General features: G+C 35.7%; 3 protein-coding genes across 4 annotated transcripts in view; 2 read left to right on the top strand and 1 right to left on the bottom strand.

The window, feature by feature from the left end:
• The window catches only part of LOC118265898 (ras-related protein Rab-23), a 36,784-nt gene extending 29,283 nt beyond the window's left edge, over positions 1-7,501 (top strand). For both annotated transcript variants that reach the window (XM_035579174.2, XM_035579175.2), the window contains 5 exons: positions 1,507-1,704; positions 3,738-3,900; positions 5,567-5,646; positions 6,202-6,371; positions 6,856-7,501. In XM_035579174.2, the coding sequence (XP_035435067.2) occupies positions 1,507-1,704; positions 3,738-3,900; positions 5,567-5,646; positions 6,202-6,371; positions 6,856-6,965 (721 nt within the window). In that variant the 3' untranslated portion in view covers positions 6,966-7,501. The remainder of the gene's footprint in view (positions 1-1,506; positions 1,705-3,737; positions 3,901-5,566; positions 5,647-6,201; positions 6,372-6,855) is intronic.
• On the top strand, positions 4,679-5,454 carry LOC118265899 (uncharacterized). The gene has a single exon (XM_035579176.2). It carries the CDS (start codon positions 4,812-4,814, stop codon positions 5,373-5,375), a length of 564 nt encoding a protein of 187 aa, XP_035435069.1. The 5' UTR covers positions 4,679-4,811; the 3' UTR covers positions 5,376-5,454.
• A 5,562-nt stretch (positions 7,502-13,063) lies between the features above and the next one.
• LOC118265917 (BAG family molecular chaperone regulator 2) lies at positions 13,064-23,395 on the bottom strand. The gene is made up of 4 exons (XM_035579201.2): positions 23,100-23,395; positions 20,932-21,074; positions 19,864-19,976; positions 13,064-13,571 (listed from the first exon to the last, which is right to left on the bottom strand). The coding sequence occupies exons 1-4, from the start codon at positions 23,201-23,203 to the stop codon at positions 13,332-13,334; spliced, it is 600 nt and encodes a 199-aa protein (XP_035435094.1). The 5' UTR covers positions 23,204-23,395; the 3' UTR covers positions 13,064-13,331.
• Positions 23,396-24,578: the final 1,183 nt, after the last annotated feature.

The raw sequence follows: 24,578 nt of genomic DNA, 5'->3' as shown, positions 1-24,578 counted from the left end.
ATGGTTCTCGGAGATCAGGTCAAATGTAATGGATCTCATCCGTTTGAAAAATTTCGACTATTCATCTTAAATTTCTCTCTGTCTAACTAGCTACATAAAATATGGTTTCATGAAAAAAAATTGCTGTAAAATAGTAATCTAATCGTATGTTAACGTTGGAAAGTGTTGGCAAACCTAAAACTTGATAGGATCAGGGACAGAACGCCAGAGTCTTGGTCTTGGTCACAGCAACACCTAAACGGTTAATACGATCGTGACGTTCTAACTTGATTAATTAATTAAGATATAGGTATTGTTATTCGAACTTATCTCGTATGTATAATAGGTACATATCTAGTAGTATCTACTCTTCGAGAGGAGTTTTTTCCTTTAATGACAACCGGGTCTCCAATGGTGTCTACTATACTGCCAGTGTCCAGTGGTGACGGTAGATTATTGAACTGTCGAACTTAACCAATTGAATCCTTTTAAAATGTATGGACGGATAACTCACAATGTATTTACAGTAATCAGTACAAATGTACTCCATGCAAGTCCTCAATAAACCTTGTCCCGTATCTCAAACCCAAAAAACACTCGACAAAACTGTTATCTTTAAAAATAACCTGCCATAAATATAAAAATCCATTAAAAACCTCCCATGTAGGTGAGACCCATCACTTAGCACTTGATGTACTGTTAAAGGGATCGTATTAAGTTGGTCTTTGAAGGCACCTCTGACTCATTGAATACGGCGCTTATGGTCACGGACCAATTACGTTGTTATTTTTCATTTTGTAAAACAAGTCTGATACAAAACCGCTGTCTCTTTGTGCACTTTGTAACAAATTAATGGCTTACCTGTCATTATTTTTATATTACTGCATGTTTTTTGTAGATTCTCGAATGAGTGTTAACAGTTGGATACTTATTAGGTTCTTTAATTCGCATTTGTTCTGTGTATCAAGTAACTTCGGTAAGAAACCGCGCATACATGATATTAGTGTAACGTTTAGCGCCTATTAAAGTTGTTTTAGCAATATATCTTACACACAGCTGCTGTTTTGCATAACGTTTTTGTTCACTTTATTTATTGTCGCGGTCTGTTTTTTAATGGCAAGTATGACTGTCACACAAGAGTACTGGAGTGTATTCTCGAGTCAGTATAATTTTAGAAATACTCGTATAAAGTCCATTTGAAATATTTTCAATGGGATATGGAAGTCTTAGGTTTGCCCCGATACATTATCGGTGCCCCTTATCGGTTTTGAAGGCCACCGGGGTGGTTTTAGTGAGATAAAAATCCCACACTCCATAGTCTATCTCCCCAAAAAGCTAGGCAACTTTTGAAGGTTTCCCATCGTCATCAAAAAAAAAAGGTTTGCCCCTATACATAATGATCACATACGCAGAGACGTGCAGTATCCTGCTCGAGTTACCTATTTAATCTTAAAGCAAAGCCCTTACCTTTAATCTTTTGTCCCATATTATTTCTCTTAATAAAATATCATATCATCTTGTTTCCAGCACGAAAGCAGTGACCACTAATGTTTGGGTGGGCGGTGGCGCGATGCGAGAGGAGGACCTGGAGGTGGCCCTCAAGGTGGTGATCGTGGGCGACGGCGGCGTGGGCAAGTCCAGCATGATCCAGCGGTACTGCCGCGGCACCTTCACCAGGGACTACAAGAAGACTATAGGAGTCGACTTCTTAGAAAGACAGATTGAGTGAGTCCAGGCGTAGCATACCCTTGTCAAGTTAACACATTGAATGCCGTGGTGGTCACCGGTGACCGACGTTAGCAGAGGATTTGCCTTCAACAGTTTTCTATTGGCAGTCAAAGACTTAATGCTCACTAACTTTCCACCTGCAGCTTTACCCGTTGAGTATATGGATGGTATTTTCACGAGTAAGTAAGGCGTGATACTGTAGGAATAACGGGATAAAAAGTAACCTTTTTTGAGGGCGGTAAATCATCCAATGACTTCCTCCGCTTTGCGTGAGGCGTGAGTGTCAGACTCTTACTGACTAAAATACCACCCAGTTACTTCTGCTTTGAACCGGAGCCCCGGTAACCTGTTACGTTGTCCGCAGCTATAAAAAGTAGCCTAAGTTACTCTCTGAAAGTGATAGTGAAGTAGTCACAGCTAGTAGCAGGAATTGAAGTCATAGGTGGGACTCATGACTTCAATTCTGCTATATAATGTACAAAGATTTAATTGATAAGTAAACATTTAGTAATCTTTTGCATATACCTACAAACAAATACGCACTAAAATAAGTACCTACCCAATTCAGATATTTCCGCATATTGAAACAAAAATTATATCTTATTATAGCTAGTTAAATTAAAAACTGCGTCAATTATTTTCAATGCACAAATATATTATTATCGTGACCCCGAACTTTAATCCAAAACACATTAATATTTCATTAAGTTTATGCGAACGCACAAACGCCGGAGTCATTGTTTTTTCAGTTCCTATCATTTTATAAAAATGTGCCAAGCTATCCTGACTAGATAACCCCGAATGAAACCTAACCTCTTTTCTAGATTGACAAAATAAAATAATTCATTTATTATCTGTGTATAAGCTATGTATTACTCCTGGCATTTGCCGTGCAAATCGATTTATTATGGTCAAAGAGATTAAGGGAAAATTAGGGTCTACGAAGAAAAATGCTATAGGTATAGGTATCTGGTCAAACTTTATCAAAATCGATGCAGCAGTTTACAATGATACCTACAACAAAATTGCAAAAACATTTCTTAACTTGATTAACAACTGCACAGGAACGATGATTAAAATAATTAAGTGATCACTGAGAGGAAGTCTGATAATTACACGTGATGTGTCTTTAATTACAACTAAGATATGCTTTGATGTCATGTAGATGTGAAGTACGGGGTTTAATTAGAGTAATCAGGCAGGCGCCGCGGTGGTCCAAGGATTGATGCTATCCTGATATCAGCTGAAGGAAATGGCTGGCAATCGAATTAATTGGAAGTGGCTCATTCAGTCCATGATACTTAGTTCCATTACATCAGACAGCGTCTTCCTGAATTGATGACGAACTCAACAGCCATTAATTTCTATCCTGTATTACATAAATGCGCATTCGGCGCTCTGATTGGTTGGTTTATTTAAGCTGGCCAATCAGAGCGCCAAACGCGCTCTCGTTTCTATTACTATTAACGTAAAACCAAGTCATACTAAGGGTACAGATATTCTAAAAAAATATAACGCGACAACCATACGTATATCAAGTAGAGATTGTAAAACTGAATCATTAAAAAAATAAGATTAACATTATCAGTAAGTAACAAAAAATTGCAATAATAAGGAAAATGAAGTAATCATCGGAAATAGCGTATGAGCGTAAAAATTATCAATTCAGTAGTACAAATTAAACTCACGCTTCAATATGCATGTCGTCTATCAAAATATTACTGGTTATGTACCTACTGGTTTGAAGCAAGAAGCAAGCAAACCAGGCTAGTCTACCCAGTACCTTTTTTATGACACCATCAAAATGACACCTAACTTTTTGAGGAGAAGGTTTAGAAGAAGAATAAGAATTCTTACCTCATTGAACCCACCCCGGTAACTCCATCAAAACCCTATAAGGGGCACCAGCTCCTCAAACAAACTTGCTCCGGAGTCTTCATAATGCAACACCTATTTGGGCATATCTCTTGGGAGACCAAATACCAAATACTGGAGGCAAATACTAAATTCTTTCTTTTCTCCATCTTCAGGATCGACGGCGAGGAAGTCCGGTTGATGCTATGGGACACGGCAGGGCAGGAGGAGTTCGATGCCATCACGAAGGCGTACTACCGCGGCGCACACGCATGCGTGCTCGCCTTCAGCACCACGGACCGAGACTCCTTCCTCTCACTACATTCATGGAAACTCAAGGTGAGAGGGACAACATGGTATTGGCCTTGCACTATAGGGTTAACTAACGCCTAATTTTACGTAAAGAATCCATTTCGAATCCAATGTCGTATACCTATTTAGGAAAACCTAAGTGTGGGAGAGCCATACTTCGGTACAAATGGGCCGGAGTGATACCACGGCCTTACAGAAAACCTTACATCATTTTAATAATTGTAAGCAAAAAGCTCTTTGCGTTGACTTAAAAATGAAAGGAGTAAGGAGGTATTAGCAATCCACACATAGCCTAATAAAGTTCCAAGATAATTGATTCATTTAGCTCGGTTTACAATCAATATATGTGGTCGCCCGAGCATTTGGCAAGAAAAGATAATCTTATGCAACTTATACAATAGTTTATACTAGTAGTAGGTATTACACGCACATTGGTCATTGGCCGCGTCTGACCCTGTTACTAGCTTGTACCACTGTACATACCACGCACATAGTGTACCTACATACATGCTAATGTTTCTCGTTCTGCTTATTATACAGAACATTTTTTGCACCACGTTATAGCGACCCAGTCATGTAGCCGGAGAATATGTTAATATTTTCTACTTAGGTATATTAGCAACTACTGCTGCTTTATCAGATCTTAGTATTAAAGATCAGGACTTGCTTAAAAACCATATAATCTGAACATAAATCTTCAAAGTATACATTTTAATGGCTAGTTCTTAAAATTCAGTCCCAAGTTCTTAGGTATTTAGTTAATTGAAGCAGCACATTAAGATAAGAGTGAGGTCGTGACTCGCTCACACAGCCGCCATGTACCGACACAGCGTACTATCTACTCACTGCTATCAAGTAACGCACATCGACTGTTTACATTCGACCGGCTATATTTGGACCGGATACATTCAGCTCAAATCTAATAATTAATTGTGAAGATGCACGGGTACCACGCATTCATCTTCACGTTCCTTTATTTGTTGTGCGGCGTAAATTCGATAAATTATGGCAACAGGGAGATATTTTGCATACGGTACTACGCGACCGGAGAAAACTTTGACTTGAAAGAGTTGCCTGCACAAATGCATGGAGTGTATTATTGGCCACCAAGACAGAGGCAACGGGACAGCTGCGCGGTTATTAACTTCACGGAGGTGTCAGACGGTGAAGAAACATCGGAAGACTGCAGCAACCCCTATGACTTGGACGAGACCGTGATAAAGGCGACTTACACCAACAGCACTGGCAAGACAGTCAGCCTACTTTACTACGGAGATGCTGAAGTGAAACAAATGTATCGCTCTTGTGATAAACCTGTAGCCAAATACATATTTAAGAAAGTAAACGCCAACTACATTTTGGGAATCAATTGCTCGGCTGGCGGACGAGGAATATTGTTCTCTAAGTTCCTGCCGTCAACTCCTGAAGTGCAATCCATAGTGAACAGCATAGCAATCATGAATGGACGTGAAGGGAGCCCGGATTGCCCATTAAGATATTGATTATAAATATATTTTTTTTATTTCATAGTTTATAAACCTTGCCTTATTACCTACTTAATAAAATAAATTGAAAATAAAACGAATTATTATTGTTAAGTACTGAAATCATCGTGAAATAGGTAAATAATGTGATTATTGAATTTATATTAAGTGAAGTGTTGGGGAGTAAAAGTGTTTTTGTATAATTTCAGGTGGAGAACGAGTGCGGCGAGATACCCACGATCATAGTTCAAAATAAAATTGATTTAATGGATCAATGCGTCGTTGGACCGTAAGTACATGTTTTGTAATCAACTAAAACGTAAACATGTTGTTTTATATTCGGGAATTATTGACGATAACAAAAAGAATTTTACTACGCCGCAATACGGATGTAATTTGAGTACATTTAATCACGTTGCCACTGTGGGTGGCCCCATCACAGAGCCTTGAGGAACACTTATTAATTTTGGAGAGCCCGATAATTTGTTTTAATTAAAGTTTTAGTTAGTTTTTATATTTATAATAATAACAATGAATGAAAATGCTCATTTCTTATACCGCATAATAAGAATAATATAGTGCCGAAGAAAATGTAAAATACCTCATTTATCGAACGGCTTACTAAAGTCATAGCAGCGGCGTAGTTAGTAGAGAATTAGATTTAGTCGACCCCGTTATACGATTACAAGATTCATTATGGGGTCCGTTTCTAATCAGGAAGACAGTAAGGCCATGCTAAACTACCCCACGGTTTTAAGGTAGTCTATATGTACGTGTATTAATTAATTATATAACTATGTTTAATTTTATTATTACGAAGTACAACCTATTTTCTATTTCCCAGAGATGAAGCTGAGCTAGTAGCGAGAGCGCTAGGATGCCGGTTAATGCGAGCATCAGTGAAAGAAGACGTTAATGTTGGAGCTGTATTCAGGGCTTTAGCTGCGCGGTGCCTGTCCGACATGCGGCGTGATGATGCCGACACGATGCCACCGTGCCAACAACCTGTCATAGGTACCATGCTCTTTTTAATTAATTAATTGATTAAGCGATATCATTTTGAAATATGGAATCATATTTTATATCCATCCTCCGAAACTCCGGTGCTGCGGACTATCTACCTAGCGGGCTTACCGTGGCTCCGGTTCGAAAAGCAGGAGTAGGAACGGGGTGATTTTTAGTCATTAAGAGCCTGACACTCCTTCCTGCCTCGCCCAAGGCGGCAGAAGTAATTGGATAATTTTGCCCCTCAAAAAAAAAATAGCCTCCGACACTGCCGACAGAAAACTATCAGAGCAAATCCCCCGTGGCCTACGATCCTATGGCGTGTAACGTTCTAAAAAACTTACATTAACACGTTTGATTTGTCTTCAAAAGTTTTCTGATGGCAGTCAAAGGCTTAAAAGATTATTCTGAAGCCGCTATTTTAATTTGGTAGTAATAGCATTATAGGTAGAATCGTTTCGCAACAACTAATCAAGGTCGAATTGAATTTCAGGAACATTTACAAACCACAACAGTAACGGTACAATTCTGCTGCGGCCAACAAAACACCGGCCGGGCGGCAAGAAGAAGAATGTCCTAAGAAACGCTTGCAGACTACTGTGATCATCACACCTCTGTAACACGGCTCAAAAATATACCAGAAAGAACGAAGAAAGTTTCTACAAATTGTTAAATCCTAGAAATGTTTTATTCTCCGTTCGCATTCAAGCTATTGCTCATAACTTCTTGTTTGAATCTAAATAAAAAAGAAAATACTAGTATAAAATGTAAAACGAAGTATACGACCACTAAAGAAAGAAGAAAATAATATTGTAAGATCAAAATTAAGTCAAAGACCCAAGTCGTAAGTGGCGCCATCTGCTAATGGCGTAAAATTAAAATTTCGTTGAACGTCTTTAAAATATTTTGTAAGTGCGCTTATTTAGCAAAGGATGATGAATTTAAAATCAAAATAGATCTTACTTGAATCTCCAATTCCCCATACATTAAATGACAATCTTAACTTTAGTCGATAGAAAAGCTGTTTAGTCATATTTTAATGTTTTTAGTTAGTTTATATTGAAATAACAAAGCTATGTAAATATTTTGTACTTATCTAACTATTCATTTTATAAAAAAATAAATTATTTGCAAATTTATTTTTGTTTCTGTACACTCCACGAGTTTTTTATACTAAAAGTATAATTTAACTTCAAAAGGGGGCTTAGACTAAAATTAAAAACAACAAAGAAGATTATACATTACGGTATGTATTCAAAAAGAAGCCTTAATGACATGTAAATAATGCCTAACTGTTCAAGAATTTGCTAATGTACTAAAAATGCAATGAAAAATACACAATCATGTTACATTACAAAACCTTACGACATTTTACAATATACAGGATGTGTGAACCTGGCGTATGTAACCTGCGCCAGTGTATTTCACAACACCTGTAGAATGAAGATGTCGTTTACAACATCAGGCACTAAATAATGATTTTCTTACAAAATGTATGAGCGCCTGTACACAAGAGATCTTCAGATTAAGGCTAAAAGTATATAAATAATCGGCTATAGTACATGATAGCCGCATTTGTTCGCGTGCGTAGTCTTTCACGATTTATAATAAGTGCACATCCACCTTAAGCTGACTTTTACAGGCTAACCGTAAATAACGAAGGCATAATCAACAGCCCTTTGCAACCAGCCCTTCATCTATCATTTTATAGGACCATTTATGGTAAAGATTAGATGACACGCTTGACAATGTATGGGCCGTATGCCAAATACCACGAGCCTAAGATAATTGGGATAGCTTCTACTTAATAATAACTTATTTCTGAATATTAACATCACAATTTCCCACCCATATTTGGTTTCATATCTGCCCTCTCATCTATACGACAGAGAAGGCACTATAAAACCGAAGCTACCCGATTATCTCTTTCTAAAACCCGATCACTGCCGACTACTATACGGATTGTACTTAAAAATAGTACTACAGAATAGTTTACATTGGAAAATGAACCTTACGCACTCATACATAAGCAACACAGTAATTTGTTTGATTATATCTACTACGTCCTATTGTGATAGTGATGATTAACGAATATAAAACCAATATAAAAGTAAATAAAATAGATTTTTGTATAACTACAATGTTGAGGTTTGGGCGATTCGATGTAGGTGGTATATGCTGTATAATTGACAATATTATTAAAAGGACGGGAAAGGGGGGGGGGGTATGCTTTTATATTAGTTATAAGAACATTAATTATAGGCCTTTACACTTCTGAGCATTCTACAAAAAATATGGTTTGAAATATGGAGATTTTTTGGCAATGACCGCTTGGCCGAACAAACTAAATGAAATCCAGAAAGATAGTTCAACAATAATTTATATTACAATTTTGGGTAAGTATGTAGTTATATTACACTCAGTGTGGAAGCCTCGTTTAACTGTAATATTGGAAGAAGATGATGCCTCAACATAACGTTTTAGTAATTAGTTAATAAGGATCTCCATATACAATTGAGCATTGTTTCCATTCAGCGCAGTAAGTACAATACAATACTAAAGTATATACTTTTACAAAGTTACATATCTATCCTAGTAGGATTAATTTTTTAAATTAAATACAATTACATATCAAAATATACCTACTACGGTAGTAGATTGGATATAGAAGCTAACTAATAATGATAATTTACTATAGACACGAATTTATTATAGATACTGTGATAAATAGTATTAGGTACAATAAATTTTAATAAAAACTAAATAAACAATCAACATTATTTGTTATAAACAACTTTTTATATAAAAATCTTAAAAAATGAACTCACAAGAACCTTCTTAAGGCTTAAAACAAATTTATTTGCGAACTGCAAGAATAAAAACGTAGTACAGTTAGTATCAAATACACTGACTACTCGATATATTGAGGACTACCGGTTTTGCTCTCCAGATATCAGGTGGCGCAAATATAGGATAACTGGTAATTAGTGAGCGATATTTAAACACGTGATTGTACTCATGATTACAAATAACTTTCCCAAAGAAACTTTTTTAGTAAACTCATTAACTTTGAATTGAACTTAACGCGCGCGTGTTAGTAAAATTTTGTTGTTTTGTTATTCTGATAAAAAAGAACTAATGAGTATACAAAAATACTTTCTTTGGGAAAGTTGTTTGTAATCATGAATACTGTGACGCGTTAAAATATTGTTCACTAATTACCAGTCACCCTATATAGCGTAACAAAGAAATAACTTCTGTCAAATATAACATTTATTTTTTAACAAGTGGTATGAGAAATAGACTGCGCCATCTGGTGAGCAAATAACGGTAATCCTCAACTTCATAGAGGTCAATGACTTTGATACAGACTATAATATATTTTTTTCATAAACCATGGGAAATTGAGCCTCTTATTACACGGTGCAAAGAACTTAAATCCTTATCCATTTAAGAACACACATTAAACAATCTGTTTATAATACTCATACAAATGATTTTGATCTCCATATCTTGATTATAAGGATGATATTAAAAGAGGAAACAAATACAGATTATTCGGACGTTTTTGAGTCTTATGATTAAACGTTTAGAGTTCAAAATCGATTGTACGGTAAAGGATGGTAGAAACAAATCAATCTTAAGAAATAAGAATTCCTTTACAAAAACAGGAATGTTCAGATGCTGAAACATGTGCTATTTATATGGAAAAGGTTTTTTATTAAATGTAATTAATTACTTTTAGTATACAAACGAACTGCAAATTCGACAATCATACTTATTATGATATTCGTTTAAGTATTATGGTATGGTACCATACAACTAATTTATTACAAAAACAAATTGGCGACAACTCTCTTGCATTCCAAATAATCTATTGCTATCTCTTTCTAACTATCTAAAGTAGAAAGAAGTAGAAAGAGAGAAATATATGGATCATTAACTTTTCCTATTTTTTTTTTATAACTGCTTCAGTTATAAAAAAAATGGTTAATGGTTTTTTAAAAGTCATTTCTGCACATTCTTTAACTGCATGGAATATGAAAGAGATGAACAGCTAAACTATTGAGAACTTGTCATACAAGAGAATTCACCAATTTGACAAAACAACTCAAAGAAACAGTTCACACTAAGTTGAAGCGCGCATTCAATGCAATAAAAACCTTATGTCCTACACAAAGGGTACAAATTATAATGACAGCGATATAGCGCGTTAGACGCTTCGGAACATTGCTCAGTATGAACTCGGCCTAGAATTTCATCATCTCTTCTTATTTCTTTTTATTTATTTTTTCTCTTAATATTTTTTGTTTTATTACCAGTTATATTAGCAGAAGAATTTCGTAGATGGTATGCAAGCTACGACAACTTCTATAACAAATAAACAATGTTATAACTTATAATATTACTGGAGATTGTCTTAGTAGTGCGCAATCTTGATAGTCAACAATATTTACTAACACCAGTCAAATTACAAGACATTTTGATTACTGAAAAAACATCTGAACGAAAAGGTGTTAAAAAAAGAGATTGACTGGGCCATCGTACGTAATCGTGCAATAGACCATCGTAATTCGTTGCCATGAAATAGACTAAACAATTTAATACGAGAAATGTCAACAAAAGTAGGTATATAGGTAGTATTGTGTATTTTATTTAAAACGTAAAATTAATGTAATATTGATATGATAACAATGTACATTATAACTTTAGACAGAAGGTCTCTTAAGTAGGGACTAAATAAAATAACCAACTTGGTATTACATGGGTCTCACATTTTTGTACGGTACATAAACTGATGAGGTGCGAGACTTGGATTTTTTTACAGAATGTTTTTGATGATATCTCACTTCTTTTGTAGATTCAATTATTCCATTAAACAACATGCATAACAAATGTAACTGCATCAATAATTTTGTAATCTCATACATTTATATGGGTTAACAAAGTTATTGGTGTGATGAAATTGTAACTATATAAATAACTTTGTAATTCCATATATTTAGGATTACAAAGTTATTGATGCAGTTGATGTATCTAAAAAACTGGACTGAATTTACAAAATATTTGATTTTTCCCTTGACAACTACTAATTTTATGCAAAAAAATATGTTAACGTTTGACGTGTTGTAATTCTTAAAGTAATGGTTAAAATTTAATGAAGATTCAAATAAGTATATCATGTTTGTTCAATGCCTGCTTAGTATCTGAAAATTGATACTTCTTGTTTTATCCACAACGCAGTTATAGGCGGCCGAAATTGGTCTGAATGGCTTCGAGAAAAGGATGGTACGGCCGTGCCACTTTTTTTGCTCGACTTATACAGGTAAAAGTATTATTAGATTATAAGTAATTATTATGTTACCTACTTACTAACTATATAAAACATTATTAAAAACAGATTTTAATAATGTAACTAATTTTTTTAATGCAATTCCTAACAGTGATAGTTAGGTGCTGATAATTGGGTTGCTCTATGCTAGTAATTGGTGGAGATGGTGCCAGTAAATGGTGACAGACCCATTTTTTATTCTTACTTGTCTAAATAATCTTGGATAGAGGTCAATCATGTTTTTCTTTTATTATCGTCTTCCTTATTAAATATTATAACTATTAAAATTTGCCCTTACGGGTAAAAGCCTTTTTTTCACCTAAATTGGTTTAAATTTGGACTAACCCTTAAAGTGCTGATAATTGGGTAGTTTACCCTATATGGAACTACTAAGCGTAAACGTGTGGGTATAGGTGCTCCCACACAGCGGTTATATAACGTTATACAACAACGTGTAACAATAACATTTGTATTTAAACAAATTATAACAGTGGTTGTAGAGTATGTTAAATGCTGTTTTAAATGTTACACAATGTTGTATAACGTTATATAACTGCTGTGTGGGAGCACCTTATGGATCCTACAGTAAATACTAACAGTAATGGTCCATTTAAGTTCGAAATCCTATTGTAAAAGGCAGTGGAACTAAAAAAAACACAACCAAATCCATAGCACAATGTAATATCAACCTTATTATTATGGAATAAGACTGATATTAGAGTAGCAATGTACTAAGTATTAGTTGTATGCAATTATAATATACATATCACATTTAAAAAAGCTTTAAATCAAATCCTTGGAAGCCAAAAGAACGGAGGTGCCTTTCATTGAGAGAATTTTACATAAATCTTATTATTACTTAAGATTATATCTGTCTTTATCGTTTAATATGCAATTGTATGAGACAGCAAATACACTTATAGCGATTTAGACATACACACATTGACATACATTCATATAAGAAGAATAAGAAACATGAATTTATCAAATACTTTATGATCAAGCTGTATAGACATTTAGGACATAAATTTCCAAAAAAAATTAAACACCCATATTTGTACAGCTATTCGTTTCTGTCACGTTGTTAGAAAAAGAAAAACTAAAGGCAAGACCAATTACAAAAAAAAAAAACGGATTCTATTAACAATAACTTTAGACCCCAAACTCGATTACATAAGGTCTACAGTGAAAATAATTTACAAAAACATGTTTGGTATTTCCATTATGTATCCCAGACAAAATGTACGGTATGCGGTCTTCAATAAAATTGTTATATTAACAACGGGACTTCTGTACTTTCCTGTATTGTGGGTAATGGTTGAACGGTTTGTAAGTCAAGCGGAAAATCTAAGATAAACTTGATACGAGGGATTCATTACAAGCATGTAATTGCTTACAGACATAACTAACACTAGTGTATTTTGTGAAGATTTTACAAAAAGGTAATTTAGAACAATTTCCCCTAAATAAAAGGAACAACTCTAAATCACAAACAAACGATGAGACATACAATTCGACAGTGACAGTCTTGCAGTAACATTTGCACGATAGGCACCGCGCTCTCAGGCAGTCCAAATAAACGCGAAGCTGGTACAGACTCAGCGAATGACAAGTTTGCTGTCAAGCATAGCGGTAACTCACGAACAGGTGGTCACGTTCAACTTGGCGAAGTAATCCAGGAGGCCTTGGAGACGTTTCTTTACCCGTTTCTGGTCGTCTAGTGTGCAGCCCAAGATAGCGCTTTCGAAGTTCTTGTCGGTGCCCGTCGATGGGTCCGGCTGCGATGTGCAGGCGTTCATGAAGGTCTGGCAGCGGGTGTGGGCGATGACCGCGTCGTCGTGCACCGTCATCACTAGCTGGTCTATGTACATGTTCACCTGGAATAAGGGGAATGGTAATTTTATTATAGAGAATATGTAATTTTATTGGGTTTACTTTGATATTTCTTCGAGGAACAATAAGTTTGATATTAGGGTATATTTAATCTATAAAATATTAAAAGGCTTTTTTGTCAGTGCCGTTTGCATAAAAATGATTATAATTCTGCTCATAGCCGGCAACTAAAAACAATTACGGAACATTAACCAGTACTAACTACTAAAAAGTATAAATTGACGTATTGGAGTTAATTATAAAAAGTTATTTCAATCCTCACAATGAAGCCATTATCTTACAAAGAGTATATTGTATAAAGTTTGTCATTGCGTTGTTATAAACCGTCAGACGGAACCAAATAATTTTGCCACACTTTAGTGATCGTCATATCGTCACGCCTTTAATCCCCGAAGGGGTAGGCAGAGGTGCACATTATGGCACGTAATGCCACTGCGTACACCCACTTTTCACAATTTATGTTGTAAGTCCCATGTAATAGGTGCTTTAGTGATCCTTTGTTATAATGCTCAAAAGTTGTCTGACCTCCGAAGATCAGAAGACCGCAAAAACCAACAATGTTGTGGTTGCAACTGTTGCTTATTTTGATTTATTTATCATTCAAAAACGTTACTAAAATAATAATAAAATAGAATATTGACTGCACGATTGGCGCGGTGGCTGGGTGACTGGCTGCGGTTCCCGCACGGAACAACTCACATTGTGTGATCCACAAATTGTTGTTTCGAGTCTGGGTGTCTGTGAACTTGTATGTTTGTAAACGCACCCAAGTCACAGGAGAAAATATTCTGATCTAATTTCTTTATGAAATAAGTCGGCATCATCAAAGTTCGGCTTACTCCTGAACGAAGTCCTATCCTGACAACTTGGCGCTTGCATCAAATAAAATTAGTATCACTTATGATTTAATCTTAAGCGCCATTCCGTAAACACACCATCTAATTTGCAAACGTTCACAGATAAACAATGGCCGCCTGAGCAGAGGACATCGCACCCGTACATGTATTATGTCATTGTTGTTTTGTTTTTTGTTATGACTAACGTAACATTGCGTAGATAACTGCAGAAGGTACATTCGTTGTATAGAATTTTAAGTGGTGATGACGACATCATTGCACGTTGCACCATTACATGTCGAATATTTTCTGAGACTAGGGTTACTCTACACATATCTCTATGTCTCTCATTGATTCTGATTGTAATAGGTACCTATTACATTAATATTGAATGCATCTTGTAACTTATCTTTATCTCAACATTACTTTTAGCAAACTCCTTCACCAGGAAAGGGTTCGCCACTCGTTTTTTTTTTTAATAAAACTTTGCCCCACGCTAGGATTTTCTCCTGTATGTTTATACAAGTTGCAAATACACTACATGCACATGACACACAGACCCGACACAACAATTAGTGGATGACACAAACAGTTACTCTGTACGGGAATCGAACCCGCTATACGTTGCCCGGCAGCCAGTTGCCCAGCCACCGCGCTAACCGTGCAGTGCAATTTGAAGACTTTGGCATAAGCCTTCTGAACATGTTTACGCTCTTTGTTTTTGTCGGTAATTAATTATTAATTAGTTAGGTAGTAACTAAAGGCTACAGTCGACTAACGCAGACAATTTGCCAATTAAAATTCAGTACAGGCAGTTGGGGGCATACAATTCAATCTGTACTGGACCAGACATTTTCCTAGAACAAAGACCACCTAGTGCGACTGATCATCCGCACCTTTTGGTATTACGGTAACCTAACTGCGATGCTCATGTCGCCTGTCATGGTAGCCTTCTTAGATGGAGGCTCGTTGTTCAGTGTACGGTTTCCAGCTGTTTATGAAGTAAACTATCCTTTTTTGAGGGGTTTAATCATCCAATGCCTTCTCCCGCCTTGGGTGAGGCGAGAGGGAGTGTCAGACTCTTACTGATTAAAAACCACTCCGTTCCTACTCTTGCTTTTCGAATCGGAGCTTCGGAAGGTCCGCTAGGTAGCCCGCAGCTGCGAATCAGCTTCGTAAAACAACAGTTTCTAGAGTTCAAGGCCAAGACTGAATAATTAGGTCTAGTAAAATGTTTCTCCGTCTTATTTATTATGGACTAGCAAACCCGGCGAACTCCGTTTCGCCACCAATGATTTTCCCTGTTTTCCTAGAATTTTCTTTGCTATAAACCTCACGGAGCCCGAGACCTTTCCAACAAATGCAAAACCGTGGAAATCGGTTCGTGCGTTCTGGAGTTATAGCGTCAGGAAGGAAAACCCGACTTATTTTTATATAATAGATGTGTCTAGGCGCCTGCTAGTGGGTATAAAAGCGATTACTGATTGAGTACTAGGACTTTAATGGTGTTCGACGAACACGTGTTTGGTTAGTCAAATTTGTATGAGTGTACTCGTATGGTATGATATTAGCAAAGTGTAACTATATTATTTTATACTTTAATGGTTTATATTTTGTGTGTCAGTTGTAATAAACCTTGAACCACCCTGCCAATCCCACAATCAAGCACGTGTTCGTCTTTTTCCTATGCATATCGCTGCGTCGTGGGTCGCGGAATACTGCTCATGAATATGAGCCTCTAGCAGCTCTCTAGCTAGACTTGAACCGGAGCTGCAGACTACCTAGCGGGCTTACCGAGGCTCTAGCTCGAAAGGCAAAAGTAGGAAAGGGGTGGTTTTTAGTCAAGAGTCTGGCACTCCCTCCCGCCTCATCCAAGGCGGGAGAAGTCATTGGATGTTTTTTCCCCCTTAAATAAAAAAAGCATTGCTTTAAACTAGTCGAGTTCCTTGTCAAACAATTACGTGAATAAAGCCGAAATATATTTAATTCTAGAGATTCTCTTTCATATCATGCTTCGCACTATATTCATATATAGGAAGTAGTAATTACAAATATTTTCTTACTATACGACTCAGGACTTATTTCCAAGAGATACGAGTATATAGCAAAAACAGTCGTCTGTTTATCCATTAAATGCATTAACAAGGCAGTGATTAGATCAAATTGAGGAAAATAGCCTGAAATTCTAGGCATTCAGACGTTTAAACAGATATTTGTTCTTACATCTGTTAGTAATCCACTTACGGCGTACGTCATGACGTTAGTGTCATGTAATGTCCATTCCTTACATATACAACAGTTGAGTGTCGTATAACCATTAATCGGTTAATTAATGTTTACGCCTGGGGAATATCGTGACACATCGTAGATGGTTCGAATGTTAGATTATCTCTGTTAAGTAAGTCTTGTATCATGTAACTTTGATTGAGGTTCGATCGGTTCTAGAGGACCTAATTGTTAAACAATTCAATTTCACTAATATTATATGGATGAACTCAGTTCAGATCAGTTCCGTGATCATGGCGCTTGCAACAGTGCTGAAATATCGGAAACTCATAGATATAAATAAACATGGTAAATATCCCGTTTCAAGTTCTAATATTAGTGTTAGTGACCATGTCAGTTTAAAAACTTATAATACAATTTCAAACCCTGTATTCCAACTACAGATCTTTCCTACCCCAGGTATTAACAAGAGAATCTCTCTTGATAATTACAATTATTTTTATTCAGAGCATCTACATAAAGCAATTAAACTAAATATGCTTTTAGATATAACTTAGGTACAAAAAGATCTACTAATAAGATATTATCTAAATCACACAGTCACTGTTTATAAGTACTACTTAGAATTGCAGTTCAGTAAAAAAGAGTTCTGAATCAACCTTGATTTACAGACATTTTGTTTTATTACTCACTGATTGAGATTGAATAGTCATTGATTTAAACTCGCCTACCTACTTGATTTATATACCGAATGCAGTTTCAACGGATAAATATAAGATTCGAATAGCGGTTACCGGAATACATCAACTTGCAAAGTTTCAACTATGTAGGCCCAACAGTTTCGGAAATAAGTGGCTGTGACATACGGACGGACAGATGGACGAACGGACAGACAGACATGACGAATCTATAAGGGTTCCGTTTTTTGCCATTTGGCTACGGAATACTAAAAAAGCTTATTGTTGAGGTAATGATAACTACTTTTACTTTACACTTCTGCTTACCCACCATAAAACCAAAACGGGGACGACATATAACAAAAAAAAAGTAATTCGCAGCTCAGCACTAACTATTGGGTGTGAACATAAACATAAAAAAAATGTTGTGGTAACTGGTTAAAAACAAAGTAAAAACGAGTGACCTAAAGTTGTAGAGTAACTTCCGTGGCGTAACCACTGACATTTAATACCACAAAGCCGAAAACGGCACGTCAGTCAGGGACAATTACAACTACACGATAATGTAATTTAGTGCACGTTTAACGTGAGGAAAATACATTTTATATGGTAATACTCCGAAACAAAATTAAAATAATAATTAAATTACATATACAATGCTTCATTTCAAACCCGCTGAAAGGACTTTTCCTAATGTTACTATAGTGAGACATGCAACAGTGTAGCTAACTATTTAAAGAGGTAACTCGACTAGTTTCAGGCCATGCTAGGGGCCCATAGTCGGAACTGCGGACTACCTAGCGGGTTCTTCTGTTTTATAATAGCACGTATTTATACAATAACATATACATACTTGCACACAATGCTTCATTTATAAATAACAATTTTAATAAATGCCTCAACACAAAATAACCTTTTCCTCAATGCCTATACCTAGTAATGTTTCCTCAAACAAAACTAGTTTAGGCTACAATTGGGTATTCAATTCAGATCGTTGTAGTACACAATAATTTATAATGGTCCATGAATTTGGTCTTTGAATATACCGATTATTAGCACAATTCCCCCAATGGAAGTTTACAGACCGATATAGAGTGCTTGCGGTCACAGCATTGACAAATTATGGTCATTGTACATTTGTACAGGCAGTAGGTATACGCAGGTTTAATTGGGTCCAAAAATGATACAATTGTCCTGTGTCCCAAATGACTAACGAAAATAACACACAACGTCACGCCTATTTTATCCTCGAAGGAGTAGGCAGAGGTGCACATTACGGCACGTAATGCCGCTATGCCGAAAAATATGTATACACAATTATGTTTACAGCTAACGAGACGACTTTTGGCGAGATATCTCGACTAGTTTCAAATCATACCAGGAACCCATAGCCTTTAGACGTAACGTAATATTAATATTGTATTAATAACACATAATTAAATAGTTCATTCCCATTATTCTAAAATTGACTTCCTTTACTATTGCAGAATAAACATCATATTTTTTGAAACGTCGATCGTACTTTGAATTTAATCTTGAGTTAAGCTCGTTACAACATTAGTCGACTATTCTGCCTCAATGATAGTAAGCTCTAAATCAGGGATTATTATTTCTGAATCCACCAAAGTAAAGTACTTTGATTTCCTGAATACCCAGCACGAAATCATTACACGTTTACATGAAACTAAATAAGTGATGGGTAGCGATAACGTCTCATATTATCAATATGATCAAGCTACATATATACTATCACAAAAGCCCGGAAATACTTTGCCCGACACGGGATTCGAACCTAAGACCCCTTCCCCTGCAGTCGCAATTACGACCACTCGAACAACGAGGTAGCAAGACCGGAGCTATAATATCATAATATGTTTTATTTTGATGACACAAGGAGTATATGTTTGCTTTCGATATTGTAGAATATAACAATACTTAGTAGACCATCCAAATACATAAAAATGTGATGAGTGATGGACCAAGTATGTACTTGGTCCATATAACACTTCCAATAAAAGATTAAGATCCTATTCGCTAGTAATTCTCCGAACGATAATCTGCTTGGGAGCCCGCGTGGGTGTCGCAAAGGCGATTATACAATAAAAACTCGCAAACGTCGAATAAAATTGATTGAATAACTACTTTCTTGTATGATATAAATTCGCTCTTATATGGCAGACACACAATACATAATACATAGCTCGTCAATTTATACAAAATACACCCAATTTATGCTACTATTTTTATTTTTTGTCACACGACTCGGTTTCTTTTTCTCGATCTATTTCTCAAAACAATAAATAAGGTTTAAATTGTCTCAAGTTGTAGTGGGATGATAAATTGTCTATTGAAATACAGCCAAAGCTTTTTTACATTAATTTTTGTTCTTTAATGATGTGCCAAGTACTTTGTTATAGCTTATTTTAGAAATTAAGAGTACATATTTAGAGATTTTTGTAGTGGCGTTCAGTAGCTTTTTGCCAAAGACAAAGGCAACTCTAAATAGGAGTAGTTAAAGTATAAAGTTGACTGCTCACCTGATGCAAAGCCTCCTCCTGTTGTGCGTCCCTGTCTGTACGAACAGCCACTTCCACTGTCATGGCGCGCGCCAGGATCCGCTCAGCATACCGCGTGATATCATCTCTATCACCTAAGTAAAACATTATCATGAAACACAGAGTAAAAATATTCTTAAAATTATATCTAATTTTATCAATTTACTATAATCTATATATTTATACGTGATGCAAAAACTTTGGACCGCTTTTTACGAAAATTGCGCGGACGTAGGAGCATAAAATTTGGTACACTTATAGTTTATGTGTAGGAGAAGTACAGAACGCTAATATTTTTCAAAAATAATGCTTATAAATCAATAAATAAAACATTACACACACTACCATGCATAGTATCTGATCGTATTTGACAAAACGTCAAAATCGATAGACATTGCGATGATATTCTCACGTCTCATATGAAAAGAGTTTTATAAAAGAGTTTGTTTGAGTTTGAGTTAAATAAAATTTATCCTTGAACGTATGTTAAGTGGTATTGTAAATTAAATCGTATATGGTCGAATTTCGACCACTAGGCGACCACTAGTTAGTATAAATGGTCTATCCTGTATAGCAGCCACTAATAAGTAAGTACATACATAACTGGCAACAGTGACAACAAAACATGCCTGCCTATCTGTTGAATAACTGCACAACACCAAGATATACATAATGTAACTGGGCTACCACCCGCATGTCGCAGCTTGGTCCATAGCACTAAAATCTACTAAAGCACTCTGAATAGATAAAAGCTTCATATAAATCTGTTCAGCACTTTATATGTTTATCAATCAATGGACTCTGTTTTATAACAAGTAAGGATCAGAGTTATCCTTCATTTCCTTCTTCCTTCCCTGATTCCCCAACAACACTTAGATGCCTAATCCCCAAAAGGCCGGCAAAGCACGCCTCTGTAACGCCTCTGGTGTTTCGGGTGTCCAATGGCCACGACGCTTGCTTACCATCAGGTTAATCCGTATGCGTATGATTGATTCATATACTCGTTTATCTTATACCATAAAAAAATATAAAGTTTTTGTTGTAACTTACATTCAGAGACATCACCAAGCAGCTCTGAGTGTTTGATACTATCGAGTGTGGACAGCAAGGAGTCGCGCTCTTCCTCAATGCGGACAGTATCACGTCGCAATCGCTCCACTCGCATCTCCACTTGGTCCAGTATTGCAATCAATCTGGCGGACATCAAAATTGATAATATTTTCTAGAAACTTACTAATTTGTCTTATCAGTATATGGACAGGTTAAGATGTAATACCAATTGACTTGATATTTATTATGTCAAATCAAAATGTATGTTACCATACAACACAACTACAAACTAACTAATATGCTTATGTAAAATCTATGTATATACATAAATAATTTGAGTTTCAGTTTGATTTTAACTACAATGTTTGGATAGGATTGAATTAACATAATTGATATGCACTATCTATCACATTAGTAATTGGGCCCTTAAGTAAGTTTATCAGGCACATATGAAAGTAGTGAAAAAGGCACTAAATGTCACTGCTACATGTAGATTATAAGTACACCAACCTATTAAAACTGAATGCCATCTCCATTGCATGGACACAATACAAACTTACACACTATTTTGTATTGACTGGTAGTTGAGCAATGATTTATTAATTTGGAATATATCAAACTAATATTTGGAAAACAAGACAGATAAGTTACAATCATTTGTCACATTATCAGCCAATAAAATAGATTAAATAGTATTTTTATTTGTATAGGCTGTTGTTGTCTTGTGTGACAAGAAGTATTGATAAGATTGATAAGTCATGCCATAACCTTACTTAACACTTAAAAAAACGACTATACAGAATGTTCTACAGAAAAGCTCAAAAAAAATATAAAAACGAATAAGAATCTTATTGGTCAGTACAGAGTAAATACTTTAATGACTCAGATGAAAAAAATAATATTATAATTAAAGAAAAATGTGTATTTTATTGATACTCTTTTAATAAAGCCACAATTATCATACTCAGAATATGAAGCAACACTGTTGCGCCCTTATCTGTATGAAACCAAATAAAAGATAACATAGTCACAAAATACTAACATAGGTACCTACTTGCTGTGTCATTTTTTATCAATGAAATTATGTTTTGATCATTTCCTAACTTGATAAATAGCACTTATTCATGTATGAACATGAAATAAGCTAAAGTAGCAGTCCTTAATCACACAGATTTTTAGTTAAGGAATGTTCTGTGAGACAGGTTTCATTATGGTATGCTCCAGTTGAGCTGGCCCATTCATATCTGAAGCATATCTCTCACACTCTTAGGGTACCTTTTTATTAGAGATGTGTTATGCTATATTGTGGTGGATGTGTTTGGCTTCCACCAATCATATTTATTTATACATATAACTTAGCACTGGTGGCAACAGACTCAGCTAAGCTATGTTTTTTATATGGAAAGATGGCTTCCCTACTATCGATACATCGCATATCCAAGCACATCTTCCTCGCATAGCTTAGTAATTGGAAACGGTCACATAGTTTCACAGGTTAGCTATTACATCTTCATAGTATAGCTACATAGCACATCACTTGTGGTAAAGCACCCTTATGAATGTAATGCTTCTTGATTGAATATAAAATTAATACTATTGCTACCGGGACAATGACGACAATGCTGTATTGGAAATGGTAAGTGTTAAATGTAAGTTGGAGATGTAATGGATTTTAGTATGAAATGGTATTGTTCCAGTTAGCCTTTAGGCATATAATGAACTGAAACGAATGTCTAATTAGTAATAAAACTCCAAAGTTTGCAATGTTTGTCATGTAACATCTAATAAACATGGACTAGCAAACAACTGTCTCCATTTAATTTACTAAAACAGTGATCAATAGGAATAGAAATCTCTCACTAGCCTATTCTACTTCCACCTTCTCTTTTGTTACAAATATAAGCTTCACCTTTTATGGCACACTTAATAGATAACAAAAAAGGCCAAGTACCTCCGCTTGTCGAAAAGCATCGCAATATAATTAATTATAAGCCATAGAAACATAACTGCTGCGTGGGTGAGCTCGTAGAGAAACTTTTTTTATATCTCACAACGCTGAGCGATGACCATTTTTGGACGGTCACCACGCGTTTCGCAATCTAGGAATTATTGTCACGATGTCTTTGAACCTGGATTTACGTACGCACTATCCGCAAAAGGTTACCTACCTGTCCTTCGGTGCCTGTGTCCCGAAAGCCGTCGATTCGTCGATGAGAGGCAGCCGTGATCCCTCACCGGTATATAAATCGACAGCAAACTGATCCACTTCCATCCTGTCTAAATCGTTTCTCCTCAATCCGGCCAGTGTTTTTGTTTTATAACCGCAAAGATTTCGCACAAATGTAAAATTGTTACACAAACAGCAGGAACAATTTTCACCCAAGACGTCAAAATCAAACTAACCAAAACAAATTGAGTGACGTTTACCGTTCTCAAAATCTCTTGAACTTTCCGAAAAAAAAAGAACTGTCATGAGCTAACATGACATTAGCACAATAGTATCTTATCTTTTCTCGTATAGAACTTTGAACTTTATATCTAAGGGAATAAGAGCTAATATACAAATCGGTATTATGTTAAAAATTCTACCCACTCACTAAAGTCGCACCATAAACACGCATAGACTCATTATTATTTATTCATCATAAACAAGAAATTTCGTGAAGTTTTATATCGTACGATTATCAGCATTTATTTATTAACCGACTTCAAAAAAAAGGAAGAGATTAACAATTCGTCGGCAACTTTTTTATCGGTATTCATCGATTATTCGAAGACGCCTGAATCGATTTGAATAATTCTTTTTTTTAGGAATATCTTATTTAGATTTACTTTGTGTTTCTAGCCAAATCGTTGTTTCTAGCATAGATGGAGCTCGATTACGAACCGCCATCTGAATATTTAGGGCCGAACATTAAAACAAATATCTGTTATAATCTAGTAAGTCTTATACAAACAAAGTAGCAAAATTAAAAAAAGAAATAAATAAAGGAATTTGAATGAAGAACTTTAATTTGCATGAGTTTTAACATGTTTTTCTAGTTCACTTTTTTAAGAAATCTGCTGGGCAATGAGCACAGGTATAGACACTTTTGTTATGTGTAAGTTGCATGTGCCTTTTTACGTCGGCATTGCGCCTGAGTCGTACTCCACAGATAGGCAACACACGTGAGGGCGGGTGCCTGTGTGTGTCAGTAGGTGTCGCTTTAAATCACTGCGCGTAATAAATGCACGACGACATGTATCACACTCGAAGTTTTTTTGTCGCCTGTGTGTCGCCTGAAATAGAGAAGGATAAAATTACGAATTTTATACAACTTAATTATGCTGTTTTTTTAAAGAAAAGAATTTTACTATATTTTTGCTTGAAATTGTATGCCCATATAATTTTAATGTAGCCTTAACATTTAATTTGAGCTGCAAAATTATTGTAAAATATAATAGTGTCAGTGAAGTCTAGGCTATTAATCCCAGCTCTGTGGGAAATGGGTTCGACAGGCAGGAGCAGGAACTTGTCTCGCCTCACCCAAAGCGGGAGAAGCCATTGGATGAAGAATCACAGCAAATATTTTTTTAAATTGTTTATTTTAGTTTTAGGGGCTTTTATTCTTAGAAAATGTGTTAATTATATTTACCGTGTGTGGTAC

Source organism: Spodoptera frugiperda, chromosome 7, assembly GCF_023101765.2.
Source record: "Spodoptera frugiperda isolate SF20-4 chromosome 7, AGI-APGP_CSIRO_Sfru_2.0, whole genome shotgun sequence".
In the NCBI taxonomy this organism is placed as follows: domain Eukaryota; kingdom Metazoa; phylum Arthropoda; class Insecta; order Lepidoptera; family Noctuidae; genus Spodoptera; species Spodoptera frugiperda.
Note: the sequence above shows the minus strand (reverse complement) of the source record. Positions and strands in the feature narration are given on the sequence as shown.